General features: G+C 36.5%; 1 protein-coding gene across 1 annotated transcript in view; it reads right to left on the bottom strand.

Moving 5' to 3' along the window:
• Positions 1-8,184: 8,184 nt before the first annotated feature.
• SNAPC1 (small nuclear RNA activating complex polypeptide 1) overlaps positions 8,185-27,697 on the bottom strand; it is a 33,498-nt gene continuing 13,985 nt past the window's right edge. The window contains exons 8-10 of the mRNA XM_040477334.1: positions 22,965-23,115; positions 12,180-12,278; positions 8,185-9,327 (exon numbers count right to left, since the gene is read on the bottom strand). Of these exons, the coding sequence (XP_040333268.1) occupies positions 9,275-9,327; positions 12,180-12,278; positions 22,965-23,115 (303 nt within the window). The 3' untranslated portion in view covers positions 8,185-9,274. The remainder of the gene's footprint in view (positions 9,328-12,179; positions 12,279-22,964; positions 23,116-27,697) is intronic.

The following is a 27,697-nucleotide window of genomic DNA, read 5'->3' as shown; positions in this document are numbered from 1 at the left end:
ATCAACAGACCAAACTTGGAGCTTACCCTGAGACTCCAAAGACATTAGAATTATCAGAACTGGAGTACTCCTGGCTCACAGCAGGCATAAACATAAGTCCTCTGTAAAGGAAAGCATTTCAAATTAGGCACACAGGATTCCCACATGTTAGATTTGAGAAAATATAAGTTCCAAAAACAATGAGGATAAAAACCACCATGAGTGAGAGCAGAAACAACAAATAATAGATTAACTTGTTGAATTTCAGCTACTGAAATTATCAGATACAGAATGTAAAATAATTGTTTGAAATATTTAATGAAATAAAAGTTGAACTTAAAAAAGTCAAAGAGCAAGAGAATATCAAAATTATGTAGGTACATAGAAATAAAAATCTCAAATGAAAAAGCAAAATGGAAATTAAAAACTCAGTGGATGGAGCCATGGCCTGGCTTGGACTTAGCTCCCCTTGGTGCCACAAATTCTAGCCTAAGGAGGCCTACCTGGAAGCCCATGCCTACCTTGTTTTATTTCACCCTGCCGAGTCACCCAGGCTTTACACATTGCTAGAGATACTCTCCTTATTTTATCAAAAATTGGTATCAGGAAAAGTATGTAAATCAGCAGAGGACAAAGAAATTTCTTTTTTTTTTTTTTATGTTTATTTTTGAGAAAGAGAGAGACAGAGAGTGTGAGCCAGGGAAAGGCGAGAGAGAGGGAGACACAGATTCTGAAGCAGGCCCCAAGCTAGGAGCTGTCAGCACAGAGCCCGACGCGGTGCTTGAACTCATGAGCTGTGAGATCATGACCTGAGTTGAAGTCAGGTGCTTAACTGACTGAGCCACCCCGATGCCCCAGGACAAAGAAATTTCTGACTACACAGCCTGAAGGAGACATTGTACATTTTTCGTTTTCTTCTCTGAAGCAGTAAGTACCAGTTATGGAGATACAGAAACATTATAAAGAGATATGATCCTATTTCTGTAGAGTGTAGTTTTGTGAATTAATTATATTTGTAAATACAAGGGATTTTCAGAAAGAAGACTAATAGAGTTATTTACTGGTACAACATATACAGTATATAGGCAGTTTTGCTAGTAATTTGGTACTGTGTTAGGTGTCAGTGGGAACACTAAAGATGATAAGCTATATATTTTTATTGGTTGATTCATCTTTAAATATAGACAGAATGACTTTCCAGACATATGGTCTCTAAATAAAGGATAGGATATTTCATTTTTAAATGCAATGCTAAAGTTGGGGAAATTATCTACTGGGAAAATTTTATAGGCAACTAGTTGAAGTTTACAGAGAGAATATGTTCAGTTAACCAAGTGTATAATAAAATGATGTGTAGAATTAGCAAGAAAGGCAGTATACCAATTATGCTACAAGAAACTAAGAGATAAATCAACAACTTAAAACATGTAACAAAGGCAGAAGAGTTAACAATTTGTGAGACTTGAGCAAAATTCATTTCATTTAAATCACATACACTATAAGATGTTCAACAAATCTTTGGGGGTTGACTTTTCTAAAAAATAGTTAACTTAAGCTAACAGCCCAATTAATTAGGTACTATGGTGACAAGGTATTTGAAATCAGCCTGTAGATAATGTAATTATATGAAGGCTTTCTCTTTTTTAATTTTTGTTATTTATCTTAAATAAAATAAGGTTTTTAAAGCCTCATATTGAAGCACTTGTAAGAAAAGAAGACTGGTGTATATAAAAGTTTTCCTTCATAGCATAATCTTTAATTAGCCTGATGATCAGGCTTTGCAGACTGCAACCAAAAGCAAATTAATAACATAACTTGATTATTCTGTAGTACTTAGAATTTTGGGAAGATTAACTTCCTTGAAAAATCAGGGATTTTTAACATTTTCAGAAGTGCACCAACTTCTTTTAAGCCATTAGGTTAGTATCACACTATATTACGATCAATCGCATGTGGGTGACCTAAATGAGTTAATAAACTCTCCAAAAATACTAAGTGGAACCTTGGTAACCTGGGAGACACTCAGGGCACAAATCTAGTGAAGAAGGTTTAGTAACTTATGGGTGAAATGGAGGCTATCACCTCATTCTTTTCTGTGATAAAAATATAGGGGATGCAATCCTTTTTTTTTTTTTTTTTTTAATGTTTATTTTTGACAGAGAGAGACAGCAAGTGGGGCAGGGGCAGAGAAAGAAGGAGACACAGAATCCAAAGCAGGTTTTGGGCTGTCAGCACACAGCCCAATGCGGGGCTCGAACTCATGAGCTGTGAGATCATGACCTGAGCCAAAGTCAGATGCTTAACCGACTGAGCCACCCAGGTGCCCCCGGGGATGCAATCCTTGAAAGGAGAGAGTCATGTTCATATAACTTCACCCCTGAGTGAACAGGGGTACAGTGGAACAGGTCTTCCTGCCTGAGTCCTACAGACCTGAGGAATCAGGAAGGAAGCCTGGGTTGTCAGAGTGGTTAGAAATCGAGATGGGAAATCCCCCAGGGCAGTGATTATAGAGAGGGCCACCCCCAAAATGTGAGTGTAAAATGCCCTCACAGCTTAGGCTGAAAGCAGGCAATAACTCCAATGATTCCAAGGCAGGTGAACTGCTGAAGAGCTCAAAGTTCAAGCCTTGCCAGGATATAGTGATGTGGCAAACACTCCAGGCTTTCTGGTAAAACTTCATAAGGGCCACGCCTTAGAAATAAGAGCCGTGTACCAGAAATGAGGTATTTTCCCTAAAACTAAGAACAAAACCAAAATAGATCCCCTGTAACAAAGCTTACAGTCAAACCTCTTACAAGTTCAAGATGCTGTCAGTCATTTAACTGCTTCCTAAAACAAAACACTCTTCAGAGGGAAATAATAGAATCCAGAATCTCTGACATGTATCATAATACAATAAAAAATTACTAGACAAGGAAGGAAACAGGAAAATGTGACCCTTAGTAGGAAAAAAAAAAAAATCAGCCAATGAAACACAAACACTGATGAACCAAATGTTGGAACTAGCAAAGACTTGAAAATAACTAGATAAGTATATTAAACAATCTGTAGTAAAAGATGAAAATAGTGGGTAAAGAAATGGAGAATTTCAGTGGAAGTATGAAAACCATGGAAAAGAACCCAGGGACATCCTAAAATTGAAAAATCCAACACCTAAAATTTAAGTTATTGGATAGACTAACTTCAGATTGACTACATTAGAATTAAAGACTCATCAACTCGGAAACAAGTCAAAAGGAACCATCCTGTCTGAAGCACAGGGAGAAAAATTATTGTGGGGACAAAAGCCACGATGACCTGTGGGACCCTATCAAGCAGTCAACACACATGTACTTGGAATCCTAGAGAGGAGTGAGCCCGGTATGGTGTGTAGGACACGGAGAATATAAACCACAGCAGGCATGTCATAAATTGTTGAGAACCAAAAACAAAGACAAAGTCATAAAAGCATCCAAAGACAGCATATCATATACAAGGGAATAACAGCAGGAATGGAAACTAACCTCACGTCAGACACAAGGAAGAAGGCTGAAGGCAATGGACCAATCTTTAAAGCGCCAAAGGAGAAGCTGTTAACCTAGAATTCAAATACCAGCAAAAATACCTTTTAGAAATGAAGCTGAAATAAAGAGATTTCAGACCAACAAAACCTGATAGAATGTGTTTCCAATGCAGCTGAACTACAAGAAATTCATATTAAAAGAAGTTCTTCAGACTGAAGGAAAATTATTCCAAATGCAAGTCTAGATTTGCATGAAGGAAAGAGGAGAGCTGGAAAAGGTTCAGATGTGGGTAAATGTCTACAATTTCTTCTCATTTTTTTGTGTTTACAGCAAGAATTAAAATGTATAATGAGGTTTAGAACATACAGAAGTAAAATATGTAACAATATCACAATGGAGAGGAGGTCTAAATGGAATTATACTGAGTGAATCTACAGGTAGATTTTATGAAGTCACAGGTACACACTGTAACCTCAGGGCAAACCCACTCTGGCCCCTGACCAATTTCTCCTAACCACTGTGCAATGCTCCTGTTGTCAAGTGAACATTTTTGCCACCACTTGATCACTTAGTTGCAATATCGATAATTTATAACATCATTATTTTATTATTTTTTAATAAAATTTTTTAATGTTTATTTTTGACAGAGACAGAGCATGAGCAGGGGAGGGGCAGAGAGAGAGAGGGAGACACAGAATCTGAAGCAGGCTCCAGGCTCCGAGCTGTCAGCACAGAGCCCGACGTGGGGCTCAAACTCACAGACCACGAGATCATGACCTGAGCTGAAGTCAGACGCTTAACCGACTGGGCCACCCAGGCACCCCAATCATTTTAAACCATGAATGGACTGAGAAATTCTTGAGATTCAAAAGGCCTGTGGGCTCACCTCTTCTAAAGAAAGCTGCCAGAGTTGGGTCTTCCCACATAATTTGCTGTGCCCTGTGCCTTGTGACCCTGTTACACTGGCCACAACTGATTGTACCAGAGATCTCTGCCATGGAGGGTAGACATAATGGAGGCCAGAATAACCCAGCAGAATAATCTCTGCCCTATCAGGAAGCTCTCTTTGGGCTTATTCAGATCCTCTTTTGGGAGCAGTAGGAGTAGCAGACAGAGAAATTTACATAGAGAAGCTGGAAAACACATGAATAAGAGTATGCATACTGGGACTACACAGCACCCCTTTCAAAGATGTGGACACAACCCAGCCATCTGAGCTCCTGTGTTCACTACGTGACAAAGAGCTGTTTTTCCGGGTGTCCAAGAAGCTTTGCCTCTCAGATGGTTGCCTCTCATTTTATCCTCTATATTTTAAAATAAGCCTCCAAGGGGCGCCTGGGTGGCGCAGTCGGTTAAGCGTCCGACTTCAGCCAGGTCACAATCTCGCGGTCCGTGAGTTCGAGCCCCGCGTCGGGCTCTGGGCTGATGGCTCAGAGCCTGGAGCCTGTTTCCGATTCTGTGTCTCCCTCTCTCTGCCCCTCTCCCGTTCATGCTCTGTCTCTCTCTGTCCCAAAAATAAATAAACGTTGAAAAAAAAATTTTAAATAAGCCTCCAGCACTTAAGATAATATGAATGTGCCTTTATTTCTTGCAACCAAAAGGAGCCTGTCCAAATTTATCTTAAGAAGAAAAACAAAACAAAACCCAGACCTGCAATATACAGCACATGAAAAACAATTCAGGCATAAAAAAATACTACATTACTACACAAAAAGGCTATACAGTCTGAGGCTTGAGTATTTACTTTAATACAGGGAATTTTTTTAATGTGCAATGAAAATTACTACATAGTTCAGAAGATAAATGAAAATGTGAATAGTTAAGCACCCACCACAGTCTTCTCAATGCCATTTAAAAAGCAAGCATTCTTAGAACTGTAATTCAAGAATCAAGGGGAAGTTAGGAAGGCATTAACAATTCTGCTTATTTTCCTAGGCTCTTTACAAAGGTGAAAGCAAAAGTTAATTTTCAGTTCATAAAGCTCATTTTTAAAGATACTTAAAGATAGCTGATCTCTCTATATATTTGTGAATCTTTTTGTCAAAACCAAAATAGGTTATTAGAAAGAGGATGTATATTGTAGCTAATCCACCTTGACAAAAAGGAAAGCAGGCTCTCCTTGTCTGTTGAGCCGAGAGCCCTGTCTCATGTCAATCTGAAAATCTGTGTAAACACATAAGCTTCCAATTATGGGCCTAAGAAAATCACCTCAAAAATCACATTAAGCACGAATAAATCACTCTGGTTTCCTTGGCATTCAAGTACTTTTTAAAAGCTTACTTTCCAGCTGTTATTGTTTTGAAATTTAGCATTCATATCTTTGCATTTTCAAAGCATTATGCAATTCTAAATATTTTTAACAAGTTAGTAAAATAGTTCTGTATCATCTTGAATTTACAACTGAGAAAAGGATTTAAACAAAAAGGAATTTTTTAAGGATACATAATGAATCCTAGTGGCAGAACTAGGATACAAATATTTGACTCTCTAGTTTCTAGTTCAGAAAATTACAGGTATACAAATCATTTAGATAAATGCATTTTTAAATACATTTCCCTATTGTACCACTGTTCTGGAAATGCCTGTAAGAAAACAAAATCCTTGCCTAAAAGTTGGTTCATGATCTCTCCTTTGGCAGTAAGAAAGAGCTTGCAGATGATACAACCGTGTCCGTTTCAGGGAATAAGCACTTTAACTGGGTATTAAAGAGACTGGGGATGTTTCCCCACATTAAAAATGTCCACTCACAGGGAGCCTTTGAGGCATTAAGGGGTTATAAACCCAGATGGGATCATAGGTGTGCTTACAACATAAATTCAAGAGTATCAGAAAAGAAAACACACAGGGTCACTTTCTTCTGAAGACATAAATTACAATATCTTGTTTTCAAAGTGAAAAATGTTGCCCTAATCAGTATCTACACAAGCTCCATTTCCTGTATGGCTCCACTTCTTTTATTCATGGCTTGTTTTTAAATTCTCCAAGTAAGCCTGGCATATGACATTAAAGCTACTCAAATTCCAAGCCTCTACTTTGAACAGTACTTTCATATATTAAGATTTCTGAAAGTGGAATTTTAATGTTTATTTATTTATTTTTAAGAGAATGAAAGAGCGCGAGAGAGCCTGAAACAGGGGGAGGGGCAGAGAGACTGGGGGAGAGAATCTCAAGCAGGCTCCATGCTGTCAGTGCAGAGCCCAACGTGGGGCTTGATCCCATGAACCATAAGATCATAACCAGAGCAGAAATCAGGAGTCAGAAGCTTAACTGACTGAACACCCAGGTACCCCTGGAATGGTTTTAAAATATATCTTGTGACTATAAACACTGCCACACAACTGCTCTTCCTCATAAAAAATTAGTAAGTATTTAATATTAAAATCATATATTTATGACTTGAAGCAGCATTATAATCAAGTTGACAATACAAAGAACTTAATTTAGCAGGTAGCAAGTATTATGACACCACATTTTAATTCTGAAATCCCACTGTTAAACACAAATATTTTCTATTTGAATTCTATTTAATAAACTTCAATTTCATATTTAAAGCAAATTATCAAGTGATTCACATGCTATCATTATCATATATTCATGAAAAACTTGCTATCAGCTAAAGCATTATACTGTGTCAGATGTGGCCATATAACAACTCGCAACTGTTTAATACAATTTTGTTACTTTTAATGGTCTTTCTACATTTTCTGCTGTTAAGATTCAGGCTATATTCAACTGGCAAAAATTACAGATTGATAGCAAGTGTAACGGAGACGTGGCAAGTCCTTTGTAAATACTGTTAGGAGGAAAGTAAATTGGCAGTCCTTTTGGATTTCAATTTGGCAATAATTGACAAAATTTTACATATATTCACATAGTACAACATGCAAATTCATGTGTAGTTTATCCAACAGAAATCCCAGCCTAAGTGAGCCAAGATATACACATGAAGATCAACACAGCACTGTTTGAAATAGTGAAAAATGAGACGAATCTGTGCACAAAAGAGGCACCCCAGCAGGCCTGAGACTGCAATCCTTAGAAAGGTTGGCTTGCAAGGCTGGTCCCTGGCTGACATCTGGGAACTTGGCTGGTGAACAGTTCCCTACGCAGAAATACAGCTTTCCCTGAGGACCCAAACCTGGCATATGAAGCCATCATGGGACAGACGTACTTGATAACTCAGACCCACCCTACACTGAGACTTAACTGGTTTTAAACTTTCCTTACTGCTTAAGCCACTGTGAAATAGGGTATTATTGCTTACAGTCCAGAGCATTCCTCTGGATTTCCAGTTCTTTTGTCTTATGTAAAATGACACTGAAATTATAGGCAAGAGTCCTGTATTTGTATCCCAGATGCATCACTTACGAACGCTGTGAATGTGGGCCAGGCACTTACCATCTTAAGACAGAGTTTCTTCACTGTATAAGTGAAATGACAACCTCGTATTTTGTAACTACTATTATGCAAAAACAGAGGGCAACTTTAGCTTTACAATGTCTGTAAATGTTAATGATCAGACAAGATCTAGTAAGTAACCTAGTACACAAGAGGCCAATAACAGATCCATACCTCCAAGTGCCCCAACACTAGAATTTTTAAATCCCAGAAGCTCTACCCAATGTCTACATTATGAAAACCACCCCATCTACTACTGGGAATATCTGAAATCAGGGGAAACAATTTTTTTTGATAACAAATGTGATATCATAGATTCTTATAAAAGTTTATTTGGGCTAGTATTAGTATTTTGATTTTAACAGATGACAGATATCACACATTTTCACTCACAGGACATTTGCAAAATTCCTGAATTTACAATGCTAGGAGACAACATGGAGTATACTCAACTGTAAGACAGGCGGAGCCAACTACATGGTCGGAGATGGTCTGCTAATGGCAGCATAATTCAAACAACATAACTTAAGTGATCTCCATTTAAAGGTCTTAAATGAGAAATTAAACAGAGGCACATCCACAAAGCTATAGACATTTTTTTCTGTATGTACGACACATTCTAGAATTCACATTACCACTCTTAAAGGTTTTGTCAGAAATAATTAGTATTTAAATGTATTTAAATAATGTACTGAACTAATCATGTATGTACATATGGACACATGCCTACATGTATCTATATATACACAAACAAACATACATACATTGATAAATGTTAGGCCAAAGGGAGCTTTGAAACAAGCACCAGAGAATATTTAATTGATTGCAGAAGTAGAAACTGAGCTTCCTAAATTATCAATCATTTAAGTTACGGACCACAGAAGTTTCATAGGTTTAAAAATAAAGCAAATAAGGCAAAAATTGTATTGCACTCAACCATACAATATATAGAATAGTTAATACACATCATAAACAAATCCATTACCAGACTATAAATATAATTAACCACTTGCATGTAATAAACATTACTATTTCAAGAACAAGTATTTTAAATAGTTAATATTATCAGAACTGTAGTAATAAAACATCACAAAAAGTTTTCAGAAACAGTAATAATCTGCACATAACAGGATTATTTCTTTTACATTCTAAATCCAAACTTTATTTCCATTTATGCAGACTTCATAAATAGAAATGTTAAAATTAAATTCTGAAGTAAATTTTTATTTCTATTTTTTTTGTTCCTTTAGTAGAGAACTATGTTAAGATATTGTCATTTCAAAGAAATAACCTACAGTTTCCCAGAAGAATTATTTTTAATACTGACAGTCTTCCTGTTCAATATACAAAAAATATAATCTTTTCTTCTTTCAGAAAGGTCAAAATTAAGAACTCTACACCAGGTTCTTTGTTCTGGATTTTCTTTTCCTCTTGGGTGCCGTGAACTCTAAAGACATAAAATTAAGAAGTCTGTCAGGTCTAAAAAATAATACTTTAACTGATAACATACATTTAAACTATATGGCTGCTTAATTGGAATGCCTTCAAACAAAGCTCCAAAAATAAATCCTAAACCAACATACATGATTTTCTTCAAAAGGATATACTGCAGTTGAAAATCTACTAAGGTAGGTCCTAGTCTTCCTAAATCCTATTTAATAATTGGCTACTTTGAAGTTGTTTCATAGGGGTATGCTCTCCCTATAACTAACACGGACCCAGTAAGCCAGATCTGAAAGGTATACAGACCAGTGCAAAGAGAGATAAAGATGTGATTTTCATTTCAATTAAACCTGAAAATGTAACCCAAACCCCTAGTACCATACATCTTTTCGGATATAACAACAGATGCCACAACTAACACTCAACTGAGTGTTTATCTAGGAATAGCTGTGAACCTAAAAATTACAGATCATTAAAACAAAATAACAGAAGATACAAAAACATGAAAATTATGAAAGATGTGAAGAAGTGAAATATTCCCCACCAATGAAAAACAAAAGAGGAGTGACAGGAAAAGGAATGAGAAAAAACAAGGAAGAAACTAAGAAGAAAAAGAGATTCCAGCAATCTTCTAGATTCCTAGAAGAGAGCAATGGCCAGGATGGAGTGCAGCAGACCAAGACAGCAAACTTTCCACAGTAAAGTAGGTTCAGAGGTCAGCAAGAGACTTGTTTAAAAAGATGAAACTGACAAAATGCCTCATGTGTGTGAATGTCCTAAGAGGCGATTTATACAAATGAGGAAAAGTTTGAGGAAAAATCAGTGTTAAGTCTATAGAAAAAATAAATAAGGCAAAAAATAAGGAAAAATAACAAATCTACAGATTAAGGAAGAATCATACTATATTACATGGCTCTATTGCCAGTAATGTTTTGTAAATGCTGAATACTGATATAAGTAAAATAATAATTAAATTGGGAGGCTGGGAACTGGGAAGTATACATGTGTTTGAGGTGGGATGTGAAAAATATATTAAAGAGACTTAAATCCTTGCCTTCCTCAGTGGAAAGTCAAGAGATAATCCACAAAAGAAGTGACAAAATACACCTGTTATTTAAAGACATGGAGGTAATAAACACCAAAACAATAAAGAGTCAAAAGTGATGAAGAAAGAATGAAATAGGAGTCAAAGTCAGAAGACTGTGGCTTCTTATAATGAATATTATAAAATCATTAATTGTTAAATCATGTGCATATGTCATGATTTAACCAAATTTTTAGAAATCACAAACTGAAAGATTTTATTTTTTTTAATGTTTATTTATTTATTTTGAGAGGGGGGAGGGGCAGAGAGAACAAATCCCAAGCAGGCTCTGCGCTAACAGCTCAGTCCCATGAACTGTGAAATCATGATCTAAACTGATATCAAGAGTCGGAGGCTAAACCGACTGAGCCACCCAGGTGCCCCACAAACTGACAAAAATGGGACTTGCCAAACAGCCATAAAAGTGTGTATGTGTGTTTAATTGTTGACTCACAAAATAAAGCTGCCAACCAAGACTAGAAATAAACTATTGTGAAATTCATCACAAGATTGTAAAGAACTATTTTACGCTGCCATAAGCAAAAATCACAGAAGCACTCACATTTCTGAAGGTACAAATATTCCCTTTTAAATGTCTATTCTTTGTCTTCTATATACTTGAATAACACCCTGTTTCTACCATAATGAACTGGGTTGTTTTTCTCCCTAACTGAACTGTAAGGTTCTTGAAGGCACAGACTGATCTGATTCATTCAATAAACATTTACTTAAGTCTACTATGAGCCAGTCACTGCTCAGATCTAACTGTGATCAAAATAAAATGGTTCTTAAATTCTAGTAGTATATGTCTTTGTAGCCCTGTACATAGCTAAGTGTTTGAAACATGATAGGCACTCAATAAATGCTGAATGAATACAGAGCAAAAATGAAACAAGTCCTTACGCATTATTCTTAATCCACATTATATTCATTATTGGATTACCAATTATCAAGCCTAGCCTGCTAAATATAACTTATTCTCTGTAATACTATCATTACCAGAGGTAATATTATTTAAACTGTTGTTTAATAAAACTACAAATTATGAAAACTACAACTACACTAAAAGGTATAGCCATTTTAATTCACATCATGCAATTTACCACTAAATACTTACAATCATCATTTCATAGGTGAAAATTTTTCCTTAGAATTTGAAATAACTATTTTTTAACAATAAAATCTTTTTCTTTTTTTTTTTTAATTTTTTTTTTCAACGTTTATTTATTTTTGGGACAGAGAGAGACAGAGCATGAACGGGGGAGGGGCAGAGAGAGAGGGAGACACAGAATCGGAAACAGGCTCCAGGCTCTGAGCCATCAGCCCAGAGCCCGACGCGGGGCTCGAACTCGCGGACCGCGAGATCGTGACCTGGCTGAAGTCGGACGCTTAACCGACTGCGCCACCCAGGCGCCCCAACAATAAAATCTTTTTAAAGTTTTATCCAAAAATTTGTAACTTGTGAACCTTGCCATTTGTTAGGAGTACTCAAGCAGACATCCTCATGATGAGGTATATTCACTTACTAATAACAGAATGTTACCTTCACTTCTCACCTCAATCGACCACTACCTCTCCTTTCCATTTATTTATTGTCTTAACATTTAAAGTGTCATGATTTATGGTATGATTAATACTAAAATTCCCCAAGTGTCAAAGAAGAAAGTACCACAGGAATATATAGCCAACCATCAAACTCTTTAAGGACTCTAAACCTTGACACTCTAAGACCAAAACCTTCCATCAGGAGCTTAACAAAATTTCATCTGTACCTGTTTCACTAAAACTTTCATTGTCCTCTTCTTCTTCTGTAATTACAGGCATACTCAGCCTTAAAGATTTATCTTCTTTATGTACATTCTGCATGTCATCTGGAAATAGTTGGGAAAATGATTTTATACAAAAGCAAAGAATGTTAGTCTTTGAGGAAATTTTTTACACAAATAATGTCATTATTACAATAACAAAAATTAGATATTTAAACTAAAAGCTAAAATTGTAATGATAAAGAGAAATATGCATTTTAAAACATGTATCTGTCTTTAAGTACTAATACATTTGTATCTATCCTTTGAAAATAACCTAAGTCTTCCATTAAAGAAAATGGAGAAAAAGGGGAAAAATGAAATTAACCAAACATGAGTATCTTACTCAAGCTTTATTCACACACATCACGGGTTATATCTACAGATATCAGGGAATAATCATGTGTGTTATTTCAACTTTATTATAAAGTAATCACAAATGTAATTTTAAAGTTAATGGCCTTGTTTTTAAATGTATACTTTCTTTTCTCACTATATATACTCTACAAGACAGATTTCTCTAGTCATAATTTGCCATTGACTTTCCATTTTCCAAAAGATTTTTCTACATCAACCTTCTGGTGCCTGAAGAAATATCATAATCAAATTTATGAAACACCATTGTCTTATCAGGTCCCATTTAGCACGTAATTTTTAGGTCCCAACATCAACACCCACATCCAGTCATTCTCTATTCCTTACGCTGCCTTATTCTTTTCCCCAATCCTTTTACCACCTGATCCATTATTATATGTGAATTTCTTTCTCTATGGTCTACCTCCTCCCACTAGAATGTAAGTTTCACAAAGATAGATTTTGATTTAAGTTAAGGTACCCCCAGCACTTAGAAAAGTGCCTGGCATATAGTAGAGCCTCAACAAATATTTATTAAATGATTAAATATGGATTTGACTTTTTTATACCACAGTATTTCATTTAGCACATATGCTAATATGTACCTATCAGTGCAAAAGGCAAGAAATTAAATGAAAATAAGTTTAAGCTTTCTACTCTGAACATATGTATGCTTGGGACCTTAATGGAGTATAGACTTTATGCAGTGAATAGACTGCTCTAAGGTAGAGTTGAGTAAATGGTAATACACTTCCATTTAAACACAATTCAAGCTTAATAAAATAATACCAAATTTCAAGTCATTAAAATAGAATTTTACCTTTACTTGCAAATCATAAATATTAATTATAGTAAATTACTACATGATTTTTAAGATGGTAGTTTTAGGAAATCTTTTTGTATATCTAATCACTTTTTTTTAACTTGAACCTATAAAATTTTTCAATTTGCAGAATTATGATCAGTACAATCTACTCAAAGTTACTGATACTGTTCTTCACAATCTTTTAGCAATGTCCATCCATATCCATTATTAATGGTTTTTCCCTAAATTCACATTTACAACTAACAATCTATCCAACAATGTCAAAGGACTGAGTTAAAAACTGACAGCTGAGAAACAAGTTTTCATCTAGTCACATGACAATTAACTACATTTTAGAGATGGATTTCTACATTAAATTTAAAAACTAAAAAGCAACGTTCTCTAAAAGCTCTAAAAACAAATACAGTGCTTTGTATTTGGAAACCAAATACAAACCAAGAAGTATAATACAAATACAAGGAACCAGGAAGTAAGCACACAAAACTTCAGATGTTTATCTCAAAGTCCACACAGTAAATAAAGCTTATGAACTTTAGTCACCAGTATGTTACATTTATTTATCCAGGCCTTCTTTATCCAGAACCTGATTGCATTTATTGTACATAAAAACTGAATTGAATGGCCACCCAATTTCCTAAACCATTACAGTTAAGAAGGAGCAAAAGGGCCAAAATTGCAACAAGCCACAATGAAAGTAGAAATAAGACACCCACCACAATAAATATAACAGAAGAACTTTTTACAAAACAAGACCTAAGAGCTGACAAAGTACTGTATCATGAAGCCATAAGTATAAAGATAAATTTCCCCACACTTAACATATTTTTTTTAATGTTTATTTATTTTTGAGACAGAGAGAGAGAGACAGCGCACGAGTGGTGGAGGGGGCAGAGAGAGGGAGACACAGACTCTGAAGCAGGCTCCAGGCTCTGAGCTGTCAGCACAGAGCCTGACGTGTGGTTTGAACTCATGAACTGTGAGACCATGACCTGAGCCGAAGTTGGACGCTTAACCGACTGAGCCACCCAGGTGCCCCTTAACATATTTCTTGATACAATTATTATAAAATCCAGTAATGTAATATGCTTATGATGATAACTCTGAGTTGTAAAGAGAAAATTTGTGTTTAGGGTACATTGTTCTAGAAAAAAGGAGAGCAGAAAATACATTTTAGTATTTTTCTCATTATAAAAATGATTAAGTGCACATTGTAGAAAACAAGAAATATATAGAGAAGAATGTTTTAGAAATATATTAACCAGAATAAATAAACTTTTAAAAAGTAAATTTTGACATTTAAATCATTAACCTCAGTTATCACAAACACTAACTCCCCAGAGGGTATCAGGTAGATGGTTATACTGTGCTCAAAGCTACCAATGTGGGACACAATTATAACTAAAGACTAATGCTCAATCTCAAAACAAATGGTTACTAGACATGCAGCTAGAATACAATGTACCTAACTGCATGTCTAATTTGAGCTCCAGATCCTTATTTCCAGTTACCTGAGAAACACCAAGTACAGCAATTAAAGATTCAGGCTTGTATTCAGACAGAATGCTATTCAAATCTCAGCTCTATTTATAGCTAGGTGACCTTGGACATGTGAAAAAACTGTGGCAGATCATAAATGTGGCATAAATAATAGCCGCTATCTTCTTCACAACCATATCATTACTATTATTGATGTCCTCCTAGAAATGTGCATGCTATGGTCTAGGAATCGGGAACAGATATAGCTGGAGCTTAAATAATACAAATTTAGGTAAATCCAACCAATACACTGAGCAGTTACTTATGTGCCAGACGGCTATTATAGGAATTGAACCTGAAAAGGCAGATCAGGGCAAATTCTACCCCAAAAGAAATCTTCACCCTGTGATCATTATTCCTGTTAAAGGCACCAATATTCCTTCAGTTGCATTAAGCATCCTTATCTCACCCCTCTCCATCAGCCTCTGTGTTTGGTGACATACCTCTAAATTGGATCTACATTTGGTTATAGACATTGGTTCTCCTATCTGTTCATCTGCTTGTCTAATTCCTACCACCACCTGGCCAGATGCTCATTACTCCTAAACAGCCTTTTACTTAGTGTTCCTATTTTCAGTTTGTCCCCACCTACCCACCATACTACTCCCAGATTGACTTTCTTCAAAGAAAACTGGTCATACCACTTTCTTGCTCAGAAGTCTCAGATGACTCCCCACTGCCTACCAAAGTCTACTGGTTCCACATTTCAGGGCTGGTCACAATAGAATCCTCAACATATTTTTCTACATTAACTCCTCAACCCATCCTTTACACTCCAAGCAAAATGGAGTCACTCTATACTTCCAACTACCCTTCCTTTTTTTCATACCAATCCCTCTACTTGTCTTAAGCCTATGAAATTATTGTTACGTTTATTTTATTAAAAATAAAAAATCTCTGTATTTTCCCAATTACTAAAGTAACATATAGTTATCACGTAAAATTCAAACATTACAGAAATTTATGGACTTGGAAATTCCCCATGATCCCATCCCTGAGAATTAACCACTGTTAAAAAGCTTCTAGATTTCTTCAATGATATATATTGTGTTTATGTCTACATATATTTTTATGAACAGAAATGCAATCATACTCCTCTTTAAAAAGACATTTTTGGGGCACGTGGGTGATTCGGTCAGTTTAGCGTCCAACTCTTGATTTTAGCTCAGGTCAATCTCACAGTTGGCAGGATCAAGCCCTGCACTGGACTCCACACTGACAGTGCGGAGCCTGCTTGGGATTCTCTCTCTCTCTCCCTGTCTCTCTACCCCTCCCATGCTTTCTCGCTCTCTCTCTCAAATAAACTTAAAAAAAAAAAAGTCTTTAAAATTAAAGAAAAATAAAAAAACATTTTCACTAAGCAATGTCTTGATAGATTTTGAACATATTTTCATGTCAGTATACATAGAACTTTAGCTTTTTAATAACTGCAAAATATTCTTTTATATGGGCTGACAAATTTATATACCCAACTTTTTAATGTTATACATTTGAGTTGTTTAGTACTTGCCATTTCAAATAATCCTGGAGTGAATGTCCTATTTTTGTCACTTGTAAAGGATAAATTCCAAGAAATTAAATTGCTACGTTGAAAGACACATACCTTTAAAATTTTGACAGATGATTCCAAACTGCTGTCTGAAAAGGATGTGCCAATTTATACTCCCACTTAAATTCAGATTCTACATCTTCACACATTCACTATCAATGGGTATTCACTTATACTTAACCTTTGCCAATCTAACAAATTATATAAAAATCATATTTTAATTTATATTAATTATTGAGATTAAATATCTCTTCATATGCATGCTGACTGCACTTTGTGAATTGCCTGCTCATCTCCTAAGCCAATTTTTCTACTGAGTGGTGGCCCTTTTGTTACTAATTGGTAAGAGCTCCCTAAAATTAGAAAGGTTAACATTATTATATGTGCTGCAAGTAGTTTTACAAACTCTTTTGCATTTTATAGAATATAAGGTGTCTCTTGGAAAGAGCATGAAATCAAAAATATCCTTTCACATTAGGGAAATGAATTTTTGATTAAAAAGAAACTATGAAGTAAGCAGATGGACCTCAATTAACATACAGACTAACAAACCACCTCTGCTTCAGAGTATTTACAATACCTTCTGAGCCACTTTCTTTCTCACGGGTTAAATCCTCCCTAATACTTCTAAGTAAATTCAGTAACAAATCTTGGATGTGATAAAGAACCAGTTCTTAAAGTTAATTTCAGAGGTGATGAAAATGTTTCAACTACATTAAGTAATAAAATACAGTTAGTGAAGGAAGTGGTATTTCATAAGTTACACCTGCCAAATATTTAAGATGAAAAGAAACTTTCATTGAGACGCCTAGGTGGCTCAGTCAGTTGAGCATCTGACCAGCTCAGGTCATTGACCTCACAGTTCGTAAGATGGAGCCCCGCATCGGCCTCTGTGCTGTCAGTGCTGATCCCGCTTTATATCCTCTGCCCTCCCCCTTTCTCTGCACCTCCCCCTCTCCCTCTCTTAAAAATAAACATTAAAAAAAACCACTTTAATTTCTTTCCCATCTTGTACTTGCTTCTCCTTTGTTCCTCAACTACATTAAACACACACACACACACCCTATTTCACTACCTGTTTGTTTGTTTTTTTTATTTTTTTTTTCAACGTTTATTTATTTTTGGGACAGAGAGAGACAGAGCATGAATGGGGGAGGGGCAGAGAGAGAGGGAGACACAGAATCGGAAACAAGCTCCAGGCTCTGAGCCATCAGCCCAGAGCCCGACGCGGGGCTCGAACTCACGGACTGCGAGATGGTGACCTGGCTGAAGTCGGACGCTTAACCGACTGCGCCAACCAGGCGCCCCTCACTACCTGTTTTTTAGGGGTTTAAGAAAGCAGCCTGGTCAGTTGACTTCTCTCTGCACTTGTGTGAAGGTTGATTACTAATAAAAAATGCTCCTGCAGCTTTTGAAACCTAAGTTCTCTTTGGTACCTTAGAAAAAAAGTCTTAATCTTCCAGAATTTTTACATATAATCAAACTAATCAGTCTTTTCTTTATGTCCTCTCATTTGGTTTTGTTTTGGTTGTTGAAGTATTGTTTACATATAACAAGAGTCACCATTTTCAATTACAGGTTTAGGAGTTTGGACAATGCAGTTGTGTGATTACCATACAGAACACTTCTATCACGTCGAAAATTTCCCTTGTGCCCTTTTGAGTCAACACCTCCCTCCACCCTTAGTTCCTAGCAACCAGTAATGTTTTCTGCCCCTACAGATTTGCCTTTTCCAGAATGTCTTATATGCCTTTTGTATCTGTCTTCCTTCATGTATTTAGCACCGTATTTAGCACAATGCATATGAGTCGCCCATGCTAATACATGTTATCAGTAGTTTCTTTATTCCTGCATAGTATCCACTGGATGCTTACTCCACGGTTGGTTTATCCAATGACCAGTTGAAGATATATAAGCTGTCTACAATCTTTCACAATTATGAATGAAACCATTATAAACTTTTACATACAAATTTTTATGTGAATATATAATTTTTCATTTCTCTTGGGTAAATAAATACCAAGGAGTAGTAGGACTCCTGGGTCATATGGTTAAGTTGTGTGTTTAACTTTATTAGAAACTGCCAGTCTTCTAAAGTGACTATACACCATTCTGAATTCCCACCAGAAATGTACAAAGGTTCAAACTGTTTTGTGTCCTTATCAGCTTTTGTTATTGCCAATTTTTTTGTTTTGTTTTTTGTTTTTTTGTAGCCATTCCAACAGGGAAAATAGAATGTCACTATGCTTTTAATTTGTATTCCTAATAACCATAAGATGTCAAACATCTTTTGATATGTTTATTTGCCATCTATATATTCTTTTCAAAGTGTCTGCTCAAATCTTTTGCCCATTTAATTGGGTTGTTTGTTTATTATTAAGTTTGGACGGTTCTTTATATATTTGGATACAAGACCTCCATCAGGTCTGTATTTTACAAATATTTTCTCCAGTCTGTAGTCTGGTATTTTCGTTTTCTTAACAGTGTCTTCCAAAGAATTTTAATTTGAGGCAAGTCCAATTTGTCAATTTTTTCCCTTTATGGCTTGTATTTATTATGCCATGTATAAAAGTCTTTGCCCAATCTAAGACCACATTTTCTATGTTTTTGTCTATAAGTTTCATAATTTTAGGTTTTATATTTAGGTCTGTGATCATTTTAAATTAATTTCTGTAAATGATGAGAGGTATGAGTTGAGGGTCTGTTTTTTGCATATGAATACAAAATTGAAGTATGGATCTATTTCTAGGATGTCTTATTCTTTTCCATTACCTTGTATGTCTATCATTTTGCAGAGAGCACAGTCTTGATTTCTGAAGCTTTACAGTTATTTCTCAAAACTGTTTTGGCTACTCTGGTTTCTCTTCATTTCCCTATATTCTTAAGAATTAGCTTGTTAATTTATAAAAAAATAACTCTATTGGGATTCCATTTAAGCTACAGAACAATTTGGGATTAGTTGACTCTTAACGTATTGGGTCTTCTAATCCATGAAGTCCATATTATCCCTCTATTTGCTTAATTTTTCTGGTTTCTTTCATCATTTTGTAGTTTTCAGCATGCAGATCCTGAACATATGTTGTTACCTATATACCACGGTATTTTGTGTTTTGGGTGTTATTGGGTGTTTTGGGTGTTATACTTTTTAACATTTTTTTCAATTAACAATTATTCCATTGCTAGTACAGAGAAATACTAACCCTGCACCTTGTGACCTCGTTAAACTCACTTATTAGTTCTGGTAGCTACTGTGTAGATTTTTTGAGAGTTTCTGTGTAAGAAATAATTTCATTTGCAAACAGACATAGTATTATTTCCTCCTTTCCAATCTAATGTCTATTCTTCCTTTTCTTGCCTTAGTTCACTGGCTAGGACCTCCAGTATGATGTGTAAGAGGAGCAACAAGCGGTCATCCCTGCCTTGTTTCCAATTTTAAGGGAAAAGTATGGTCTCACCATTAAGTATGATGTTAGTTACAGTTTTTCACAGAAGTCCTTTATCAGGGTGAGGAAGTTCCCTTCTAACGCTAATTTTCCCAGAGCTTTTTATCATGAGTAGATGCTGGATTTTGTCAAATATTTTGTCTGTATCTATTGAGATGATTATATAGTCCTTATCCTTTATTCTGCTAATTTGGTGAATTATGTTGGTTTATTTCCTAAATAAACCAGCCTGATATTCCTGGGATAAACCTTGGTTTGTCCTACCAAATTGTCCTTTTAATATACTGTTGGATTCAACTTGCTAACAGTTTGTAAGGATTTTTACATTTACTTTCATGAGGGATATTGGTCTTTAGTTGTCTTTTCTTATAGTATCAATAAGCTGGTAAGTGTTCTTTCTTGTTTTTTCAGAAAGAACAGGATTGACAGTATTCCTTTCTTAAGTGTTTGCTAGAATTCCCAGCAAAGCCATCTGGGAATTTAATTTTTTAGTAAACATAGAACTACTCAGATTCTCTATTTCTTCTTGTATTGGTTTTGGAAATGTCTTTTAAAAAATATATCCATTTTATCTAAGCTATCTAACTTATTGGCACAAAAAGTATTCAGGGACACCTGGGTGGCTCAGTCAGTTGAGTGTCCAGCTCTTGATTTTAGCTCAGCTCATGATCTCATGGTTTTGGGGATCAAGCCTCACATCAGTCTCTGCCTCTTTCCCACTCACACATTCTCTATCAAAATAAATAAATATTTTTTTAAAAAGGTATTCCCAATTTTTATTTATTGTCCTCTTAATTTCTGTAAGGTCCACAGTAGTATCCCTTACCTTACTAAATTTTTTGTTACTATTTTCTTTTCAGTGAATTCTCTTTAAGATACTTTTAAACATAAAATCAGTCATTTATAAATCATGGTAATTTTATAACCTTTATAAAAAAGTATATCTCACTTCACTCTCCTGCCTAATTACGCTAATAGGCCTAGCCCTTCAAGATCAATATTAAATACAATTGTGATACTTCTATATATTACCAACAAACATGAGGTGGCCTTTTGACATACACTTTTTAAAACTGAGTTAAAGAAATAACCATCTACTTCTTTTATCTGGAGCAGGGATTGACAAACTATGGACCCAGGCTAAATCTGGCCTACCACCTGTTTTTGTAACACACTTTTTTTGAAACACACTCATTTATTTATATATTGTCTGTAGTTACTTTCACCTTACGATGGCAGAATTGAGTAGATGTGACAGAAATCAGACAGCCCATGAAGCCTAACATATTTACCCTCTGGCCCTTTACAACAGTTTTGCTAACCCCGTAATTTAGAGGATTCTTCTTTTAATCAAGAATGGATGCTAGATTTTATCAAACATCTTCTTGGGTAAGTGTTATAATGAATTTACATTTTCCTCTTTAACCTATTTATATGGCAAATTATATTGAGATTCCTAATTGCACCATCCCTGCATCCTGGAATGAATGCACCAAGGTGTTTTTTTTTCTTTTTTTTTAATGTTTATTTTGAGAGAGAGAGCATGTGTGAGTGGGGCTGGGGGCAGAGACAGAGGGAGAGACAGAATCCCAAACAGGTTGTCTGCACACAGCCCGACACAGGGCTTGATTCTCTAGAACTATGAAATCATGACCTGAGCCAAAATCAAGAGTTGGACACTTAACCCACTGAGTCACCCAGGTACCCCAGTCAAGTTGTTTTATATCTGGGATTCTTCTGATACATGTAACAGGAATTTTTTTTATCAGTAATACTTATAAGTGAGATTGGTCTAACAGTTCTCTTCCCAATATCTGCTAGCCTTGTAAAAAAGAACTAAAGAAATCTGCTTTTGAAGTATTTCCTGATTATCCTTAATAAATACGGTATCTGTTCCTCTGAATGTTCAGTGTTCTTCAAGCAACTATTATTGAACTTAATCATATCTGAACTATGTTAAAGGAATTTAACTTCAATTCCCCTTCTACTGCCTCAGTATAAGAAGGAAAACAATGCTAAAAGGCTGTAACATATTTTCATATACTGCTCTAGAAGCTGGGAGTGTTTTATACTAGACTGAATATTTACTAATGCTTCTAATGCTTTTTTTTTTTTCTCCTGAGTCTGCTATGTGTGTATGTATGGTGAATATGTAATACTTAATGTAATTTCTTAAAAATTAAACTATTAAAATGTAATTTCTTTAGGAATCACATACCAAGGTTAATTTTATAGACACACTATTTTAAAAGAAAAGGTGCATCTTAACTAATGCAGCTAAAGGGAAATACACACACAAAAATTACTAATAAAGTATGCTCTGGATAATTCTAGACTGATTCTACAATTATATAGCTACATGACTTTTGGACAAGTTATTTAATCTGTATGGACCTGAACTGAATCTCATCGCCTATGAAATGATGAATTTGATGACTCCTAGAGTCCCTTTCAGCAGTAAGATTCTAAGAATCTAAGATAACTAATTTATTTTTTATATTAAATCTCACAAGGTTCTCAAACAAGTGTCTAATCCTTTTTAATAAAGAAAAAATAGGTAAGTTTGATATGATGTAATAGCTTTATTAGCCTCATGTTTATCTTTGTAAATTTGTACAGTTTTCATTGGATGTTTTTGTTCTGCAAAATTGTCTAAGGCCATAATTATCACACAACATACATATTTTAAAAGAATAATATAGGTGTGCCTGCGTGGCTCAGTTGGTTAAGTGTCCAACTGTTGATTTCAGCTCAGGTCATGATCTTAGTTTATGAGTTTGAGCCCTGCATTGGGCTCTGTGCTGACAGCATGGAGCCTGCTTAGGATTCTCTCTCTCCCTTTCCCTATGTCACTCTTTCTCTCTCTCTCTCTCTCTCTCTCTCTCTCTCTCTCTCAAAATAAATAAATGAACTTAAACAAATTTTTAAATAAAGAATTTTTAAAAAATTAAAATAGGAATATAACTTAAAAAAAATGATAAGGGGAGGCTTTGAATAAAACCCATTATCCCTTGTTGAGTCTCAAAAAGACTTTAAAAAGTTACCTCTGTTTTTGGAAGACATCTTCCTTCCTGATGATTTCAATGTTTCTTTATTTCTTTTTTTCCTAGTTGCTTTGATCTGTCCTTGACCAGATGCAGAATCAGAGTCAGAAGAGTCAAGTTTGACTTGACGGTGCCTTCTTGACTTGGATGCCTTGAGAGTGAGAAATCCAATTAACCACAATGAATCACAAAATGAATCCAACTGATGGATAATTTAGGGAAAGAAGCATATACAATCAAAGAGGAGGAAAAATAAAAATCATAAAGTACTTTACCATAATGCTGGCTTAACACTTGTTGCATATATATACTCTTTTATCTTTATAATAGGAAAGCCTCCCTGGAGTGTCATCAGCAACTACTCAAACTGGGTGAAAAATGTAGTTGTTGGGTTAAAATGTAGTTGTAGTTGCATGGCTGGGAAACAGGTGTAAAGGATGAGTACTGTTTCTTACTGTCTAATAACCTATTTTTCCTTTCTTCTAATAACATTTATGTTCCCTAGTTACCACCATATGTTTTGAGTGGAACTACTTTATGCCTGGTTCCAGGTATGTGCCGCTGACCTAGTCAAAAGTTTCACATTCCCATGGCCACTGATTTTGGGCATGTGACCTCTATCATGGCCAGAATAACTCCATTTTAGAGTTCTAGTTAACTATCAGGAAGGAAAATTCTCCCTTTCTATTGAACTTAAGCTGGGACCACGGCAAAGCGGGCTGTCAGGAAGAACACTTGAAGACAGTAAAAGCAACACAGCAGGTAAGAAATGGAGGGACGGTGCAAGGACATTTTAGTTTCATCAGTCAATGAATTCCCTTACTTGCTTAAGCAGAGTTCTCACAGGAGTTTTCAGTTAATGCCATGTATGCAGTGCAGGTATTAACAATTGTTTAAAAACTATCATGCATTATATGTTAATTGTGTCTCAATAAAGAAAAAATCTGCAGCTATGCTATGACACTCTATTAACACTTTATGGGAATTATAATTTAATTCTTTAATAACTTTTAAAAAGTATTTCATAATGTCTAAAGATACACATTAAATATCAATTGGCAGTATATTATACGGAAACAGTTCTGGTTTAAAACAATTTGGATTAATTAATTTATTGTTCTTCATTCAACAATATTTTGTACTCAATTTACTGTGAGATACCTATATGTAACACTTAAAAAAATCTACAGTCACTTTTAACTTTTTTTTATTCCTTTTCATTTCTACAACTAGAAAATGATAGTAATTTCCCACAGAATACAGACATTCTTGGATTCATGAAAAAAAAACAGGAAAAAATATGGGATTGAGCACATAAGTTTATCAGTGCTCTCTCCGAAAATGCCACTAACATGAAAGTAAGAAGCTAAAAATGAATAAATTCACAAAACAGAGCTAACAGAAAACAATGCAGCTGCTAAAAAAATTTTAGCAGTAGAAACAGTGAGTGGTAGCTGATTGAAGTGAATGAAGAAATTTGAAATCTAATTGCCTATATTGAGGAAGTTACTAGAAAGCAAGCTGACCCAAGTGGATCAGGAATTAGTCATCAGAAATGGGACAACAAAGGGGCGCCTAGGTGGCTCAGTTGGTTAAGTGTCTGACTTTGGCTCAGGTCATGATCTCACAGTTCATGAGTTGGAGCCCTGCATCAGGCTCTATGCTGACAGCTTAGAGCCTGGAGCCTGCTTTGCATTCTGTGTCTCCCTCTCTTTCTGCCCCTCCCCTACTCACACTTTGTGTCCCTCTCTCTCTCAAAACTAAATAAACATTAAAAAAAAAAAAAAAAAGAAAGAAAGAAATGGGACAACAAAAATGGCAGATAGGCTGAAAATCTACAGAAGTAATTGTGTCCTGTTTCCCAACCTCAAAACTCAACAACTGACCTCCTGCAGAAAACAGGAGGCTTGCACTCTGGAGAGGCTAAGCTGCAAGGTTGAGGAATGGTGTAACAGAAGAAGGGGACAGAGTCTCTCACTGACAACCCAGGAGTGAGGTGAAATCTGCATAAGGAACGGTAAGCCTCTTGAGGGATTCTCTCTGTAGGCTCCCAAAATATTGGCAGCCTGGTTTATTTACCTCTCCTTCCCGCAGACAAGCTGTCTGGTAAAAATGACCAGATCCAAGGAAAAGAAATACTGAGGCTAAAAGTTGTAGCTCTATATGACCACTCTTAAATATGATCTAAGGCTCTTCAAACGTTTCAACAAAGCCACCAAAATGAAAGAGATCTAAATAAACAAAAATAGGAACTCTAGGGAGAAAGGAGGAAACTTCAAAACACTGTAATATCCTCAAAGAGATAAAAGATAAAGATAGTGCCTCCAGAAAAAAAATTTTTTTTAAGTAAGAAAAGATTCAGAGAAGAAAAAAAAAATCTTAGCAATAAAAAAAGGTCAGCAGAAATAAACAATTCAAATAATGGTTCAGAAGACAAAGTTTAGACAGATTTCCTGAAAACAGGGATTGAAAACAGAAAACAAAAATAAGAAAATGAAAATTCAAGAGAAAAAGCAAGAATGCAGCAAAAATACTATCAAAGAAACAATATAAAAAACTCCTCATAACTGAAGGCTATCAGATTGAAAGGATGCCTGCCCTGAAAGCCAAGGGCAGTGATGGAAAAAAAAAGACCCACACCAAGTTACATTATCATGAAATTTCAAAACTCCAGGGATAGAAAGTCCTAAAACCTTCCATGATCAAGAATATCAAAAGCTGGAAGACAATAACAAACAACAGTGTCAAAATTCCAAGTAAACACCAGAAAAGATAACTGAAAGAGAAAAAGTTAAAGATGGATTAGGAATTCCGGGGTGGAAGTCGTGGAGCAGGAGACTGCTGGGTTATATGAGCTCTGTAGTAGTATTAGACTTTTTAAACTACATACTTGTATTGTGGCGCCTGGGTGGCTCAGTTGGTTAAGCATCCGAAGTTGGCTCAGGTCATGATCTCACAGTTCATGAGTTGGAGCCCCACGTAGTGCTCTGTGCTGACAGCTCAGAGCCTGGAGCCTGCTTTGGATTCTGTGTCTCCCTCTCTCTCTGCCTCTTCCCTGCTCGCACTCTGTCTCTCTCTCTCTCTCTCAAAAATAAATGTTAAGGGGTGAGAAGGGAAGATGGTGGCATAGGAGGATGCGGGGCTCACCACGTCATGCTGATCACCCAGATTCCACCTACACCTGCCTAAATAACCCAGAAAACCACCAAAAGACTAGCAGAATGGATTCTCTGGAGCCAAGCCCAGACAAGAGGCCCATGGAAGAAGGTAGGGAGGGCAGAGAGGCGGTGCGCACTACAGGACTGGTGGGAGGGAGCCGGGGCGGAGGGGCGTCCTGCCGGCCAAGCAGAGCCCCTGAGTCTGGCTTGCAAAAGCGGAGGGGCCGGAGGGAGTGTGTTCTGACAGCAAGCGGGACTTAGCATCTGGGAGGTCATAAGTTAACAGCTCTGCTCGGAGAGCGGGAAGGCTGGAGGACAACGGGAGGGAGAGTTGTTGAGCCCCTGACGACAGAGCTCAGCTTGGCGGGGAACAAAGGCGCTCGCCAGCGCCATCTCCCTCACCCATCCCCCAGCCAAAATCCCAAAGGGAACCAGTACTGCCAGGGAACTTGCTCGCACCACGCGAACACCCAACGCTGTGCTTCTGCGGATCCATCCCTCTGGCGGCGGGTCTGACTCCCTCCTGTTGCCGCAGGGCCCCTCCCAAAGTGGATCACTGAAGGATAAGTGAGCTGAGCCTGCCCCTCCTGCCCCTGTGCACCTTGCCGATCCACCCCAGCTAATACGCCAGATCCCCAGCACTACAAGCCTGGCAGTGTGCAAGTAGCCCAGACGGGCCACCCCACCCCACAGTGAATCCCGCCCCTAGGAGAGGGGAAGAGAAGGCACACACCAGTCTGACTGTGGCCCCAGCGGTGGGCTGGGGGGCAGACATCAGGTCTGACTGCGCCCCGCCCACCAACGCAAGTTATTCAAGACAGCACAGGGGAAGTGCCCCACAGTCCCACACCACTCCAGGGACTATCCAAAATGACGAAATGGAAGAATTCCTCTCAGAAAAATGTCCAGGAAATAACAACAGCTAACGAACTGATCAAGAATGATTTAAACAATATAACAGAAAGTGAACTTAGAATAATAGTCATAAAATTAATCGCTGGGCTTGAAAACAGTATAGAGGAGAGCAGAGAATCTATTGCTACAGAGATCAAAGGACTAAGGAACAGTCAGGAGGAGCTAAAAAATGCTATAAATGAACTGCAAAATAAAATGGAGACAACCACGGCTTGGATTGAAGAGGCAGAGGAGAGAATAGGTGAACTAGAAGATAAAATTGTGGAAAAAGAGGAAGCTGAGAAAAAAGATAAAAAAATCCAGGAGTATGAGGGGGAAATTAGAGAACTAAGTGATGCACTAAAGAGAAATAATATACGCATAATTGGTATTCCAAGGAGGAAGAGAGAGGAAAGGTGCTGAAGGTGTACTTGAAGAAATAATAGCTGAGAACTTCCCTGAAGTGGGGAAGGAAAAAGGCATTGAAATCCAAGAGGCACAGAGAACTCCCTTCAGACGTAACTTGAATCGATCTTCTGCATGACATATCATAGTGAAACTGGCAAAATACAAGGATAAAGAGAAAATTCTGAAAGCAGCTAGGGATAAAAGTGCTCTAACATATAAGGGGAGACTGATAAGACTCGTGACGGATCTCTCTACTGAAACTTGGAAGGCCAG

The sequence above is a fragment of the Herpailurus yagouaroundi genome, unplaced genomic scaffold (genome assembly GCF_014898765.1).
Source record: "Herpailurus yagouaroundi ecotype Mexico unplaced genomic scaffold, PumYag 141, whole genome shotgun sequence".
In the NCBI taxonomy this organism is placed as follows: Eukaryota; Metazoa; Chordata; class Mammalia; order Carnivora; family Felidae; genus Herpailurus; species Herpailurus yagouaroundi.
This window is presented reverse-complemented; position numbering and strand designations above follow the sequence as displayed.